Source organism: Arachis ipaensis, chromosome B1 (assembly GCF_059453495.1).
Source record: "Arachis ipaensis isolate K30076 ecotype BB chromosome B1, ASM5945349v1, whole genome shotgun sequence".
NCBI lineage: Eukaryota > Viridiplantae > Streptophyta > Magnoliopsida > Fabales > Fabaceae > Arachis > Arachis ipaensis.
Window position 1 is genome coordinate 61,935,160 of NC_142436.1, and position 4,452 is coordinate 61,939,611.

Sequence of the window (4,452 nt, forward strand, 5' to 3'; positions counted from 1 at the left end):
TTAATTTTTTTATATACTAAGTAAATTAATTTTTTAATAAATATATATTAATCTTTTTATAAACAAACTATACATAAATATAATAAAATAAATTAAACACATGATACATGATTTACCAGTAGCACAAGTTATATACTAGAAGTTAATAATATAAATAAATAAATAAATATCATTTAGTTAGTATTTATTGTTTATGTGATTAGAATATAAACGATTTTTATTAAAATTTTAATTTTTTTTAAATTGAATAATAATAATATATTTAAACACAAATATAATAATTTTTATATTTAAATAAAATTTTTTAATATGAACTAAAAAAATAATAAAATTATTTTGTTCTCTATAAATATAAAATAAAATAATTTTATACATTGTATAATAAATTTTTATATATAAAAATTTTTTTAAATAAAAATAATAATTATTAATATTTTTTTTATTTTATCAAAAATAAGAGACTCGAAATTTATAACTTTTTAATTGACTATGAAAAAATTATTAATATCAATAAATAAGTATCAATAAATTTTATAATAAAATAATGTTTCGCATAACCCGGATTTTATACTAGTTATTTTAATATATAAAAATTAAACCACTTAAAAAATGTTATAAAGTGTACTATATATTCTTTGGGTTTTTGCAAACGACGTAGCAAAAGGGGTGCTGTTAAATAGGAACCAGCTATTTAGGTAAAGAGATTCGTATACATAAATTAGGGTTTTCGAGAAGCCGTCGTCTCCGAAGAAGAGGAGCAGCAGCACAGTCACTTCTCCTTCTGCAACCCTAATCCCACCTCGCCACCATGGGTCGTATGCACAGTCGCGGGTTCGTTTCCATTCTCTCATTCTTCTTCTTCTTCTTCTTCAATAATCTAACATATGAACACCCGCTTCTTCCTGTGGTTTCAGCAAGGGTATTTCCTCTTCTGCTTTGCCTTACAAGAGGACCCCTCCTAGCTGGCTCAAGATCTCTTCTCAAGATGTAATTTTCATAACATTTCATATACGTCGCATTGTTCAAAATTGTTTTTTGTTTGTTTATTTGTTCCCTTCAATTTAATTTAAATTTGTGGTTGATTTTTCAGGTGGAAGAGAATATATGCAAGTTCGCGAAGAAGGGTTTGACCCCATCCCAGATTGGTGTCATTCTTCGAGACTCTCACGGTATTGCTCAGGTCAAGAGCGTCACCGGAAGCAAAATCCTCCGCATTCTCAAAGCTCACGGTAATCTTTAATATCAAATATCTCTCTGCTTTTTTTTTTTCCATTAGGGTTATGGGGTTTTATTGTAAAAAAATCAATTTTTATTTTCACCCGCTGGTATTTTGGTATTTTAGGACTTGCCCCTGAGATTCCCGAGGATCTCTACCATTTGATCAAGAAGGCAGTGTCGATTAGGAAGCATCTTGAGAGGAACAGAAAGGACAAGGACTCCAAGTTCAGGTTGATTCTTGTTGAGAGCAGAATCCACAGACTTGCTCGTTACTACAAGAAGACCAAGAAGCTCCCACCTGTGTGGAAGTAGTAAGTGCCTTTGAACACTATCAATTGTTTGATTTCCCTAATTGCTTAATTCGTGATTACTCTTTGAGGATAGTATTCATCAATTGGCTTAGGCTTGGTTTGGTAAAACTTTTCGAAGAGGTGTTTGTCCTTTTCACAAGCATTTCATTTTGCTTTTGGTAAATTAAAAAGTCCAAGTGTTTGTGCGTGCAGCTTTTAAAAGTTAGGGTTGCTTTTGAAAGCACATGAGAGGGAGCTTTTCAAAGCTGGTTTGTGCTTACCAAATTTTATTTATTTTCACGCACATATTTCTCGATTATATTGACATTGGAATCTTCATGTATTTCTAATTTTTCATCCTAACCTTCACAAATTCTAACACAATCTTCATGTATTTTTTATTTTTCAATCTAATCTTCACAAATTTCAACACAAATACATCTCTATCACATGTTAGGATAAAATAAATTTGTATGATACTTATATAAAATTTTAAAGTTAAAAAATAAAGTTTTTTTATTATGTTTATGTTTATTATGAATTTTTTATTTTAAAACATTATATGAAATTTTAAAGAATTTGAAAAAAAATTATTTTTCGTTATAAATATATTTATTATAATCTTTTTAATTTTTAAAAGCTGTTTTACCAAACATAATTGTGGTACTTGTGTTTATTAAAAGTTATTTTTAATTTGATTTTCCCAAATGCAAGTGCTGCACCTTTTAAAAAGTTGTCTTTTAAAAGACAGCTTTCATAAGTTACTTTCAAAAAGTAAAAGCTTTACTAAATCAAGCCCTAGTGTGCTAGAACATTGTATCTAGTAGATGGCATTTTAGCTAGAATTGTGATATAGGTTAACTATATGCTATTTATTGGATAGCAACTGGTTTCTCTGTCAACGCACTATGATATCTTTTCTATGCACACATAGCCAGCCATTCTTATATGTGAAGCTTGGTAATATTTTTCTATAATTTTTGACATGCGCACACTTCTTGCTAGTCCAATAGTGGGAAGTGGACAACTAGACATGCATTCTTGTAAATGGTGCTTTGTACTTCCTCCATTTTGACTTGTATCTTGATATGATACAATTTCGGTGTATTGGATACAAGTTTTTATCCTGTTACATTGATTTATGAATGTTTTGAACACGCCAAACGAATTGATGAGGAATGTAGGGAGTAATATGCCGGTATGGTAGATAGTTAGATACAGGTATTATATTATGCTTGGTCATGATTACATATCTGTTTGTGTTCTCTTCTTGTTATGCATCCTTGTAAAGAGTATTATTATGCTCACTAGTCCTTGTAAATTTGTGTTTTTAATTGCCTATCTTCCCCATTTGTTTAGAACAATAACACTGTCTGCCCTGTTATTAATAGCGACATTGGTTATATGCAGCGAATCAACAACTGCCAGCACTCTGGTTGCATAGAGATTGATTGGATTTTCATCTTTTCTGCTTCTCTCTGCGGTTGCTGCTGGAGTACTAGTAGTTGCCATATGATTGAGGGTTTATTAGGAGGATAGATAGGGATGTGGTGTCTTAGTGTTTGCTGAGGATACTTGAACTTGTTTAATTCATGGATGTGTTGTCATTTTCTCTTTTAATTGTTTTAATTAAAGAACGAGCTGCTGTCATTTCAAGACATGGCTGACTGCAGTTTTTGTTTTTTATTAATGTATGCTTAAAAGTTTTGAAGAATCGCACCTTTTACCACATTTGCTCATCTTATGAATTTCGTTTCGGAAGACATCTTTTTTTTCCCCATTAAACGCCGCGGTCAAATCAAAATCATGGTAGTTTTTCTTCTTTTTCTAGTAACTCCACAGCATGGATAATGTATTTTTTGGGGGTTATATTGATGTTTTCCGAGATTTTGGTAAGTGCAGCAAAATAAGCAGATCCGCGATACAGCCGACACTGTCAGAACTTGTGCCCGAAAAATGATATTGACGTAATATTGGGAATTCATGAATCCTAAATTGAACAAATTACAAGTATTTCTTAACTATTATTTTCGATCCATTCAAATGTTACATTCTGAATTCAACTATTATTAAGCACACCTGAGATCAAATTGGAGGTGCGATTGAGATGATCGAGCGTAAGTCCGTCTTGTTTTTTTTTTTTTGTGACTAAATAGAAAAGAAAGAAAAAAAAAAAGAGACAAAACCAAATTAATTGGCTAGGTTCATATCTAAATCTATTAGATGTTGAAGCTCACTCCATGGTTGGCTCCAATGCGAGTGAATGTCCGCGACAGAAGCAGCTGCTTTAGCCATACAATTTGCAACACTATTTGCAGTCCTCTGAATTAAAAGAATAGAGACTCTCCAATTCCAATTCATAATCTCCTATATATGCTTTGCCAAATCTCATTCCGGAATATCCTTACCAAGCATTCTTTGGTTTATCAAGAAAAGAGCTTCTAAACAGTCTGTTTCACAAATAACCTCACGAAATCCACTCTCCAAAGCAAGAAGTAAGCCTCTCCAAATTGCATACAATTCAGCAAAAAGAACACTGCACACTTCGACTTTCCCAGTGCATCCTTTCAACCAACATCCATCAGGATTGCGAATGATACAACCAAAACCAGCATAGCCAGAAGGAGCAAACCAGCTAGCATCACAATTCAATTTAACAGAATAAACTGGAGGTGGAACCCAATGCAAACAAAGTGAAGGAGGAGACAGAGATTGATACATAGCAAAAATAGTGTGAAACAGACTATTTTTGGGTAAGTCCGTCTTGTTTAAGTACAATGCAAATATTTTTGGGTAAATGAACAAAATTATATACGAAAGAATTTGAAAGGAGCAAAAGTGGAGCACTCTGTACAGATTGAAGTGATATGGAGAGAGAGTATAAATTTTTTTTATAGTTATTTTTTATTATTTTATTGTTATTTAAAATGTGGGTCTTACTTTT

General features: G+C 31.6%; 1 protein-coding gene across 1 annotated transcript; it reads left to right on the forward strand.

The window, feature by feature from the left end:
- Positions 1-637: 637 nt before the first annotated feature.
- On the forward strand, positions 638-3,239 carry LOC107630612 (small ribosomal subunit protein uS15). Its single transcript, XM_016333813.3, has 5 exons — positions 638-831; positions 915-987; positions 1,091-1,229; positions 1,343-1,529; positions 2,919-3,239. The coding sequence occupies exons 1-5, from the start codon at positions 809-811 to the stop codon at positions 2,950-2,952; spliced, it is 456 nt and encodes a 151-aa protein (XP_016189299.1). The 5' UTR covers positions 638-808; the 3' UTR covers positions 2,953-3,239.
- The last annotated feature ends 1,213 nt before the right edge of the window (positions 3,240-4,452 follow it).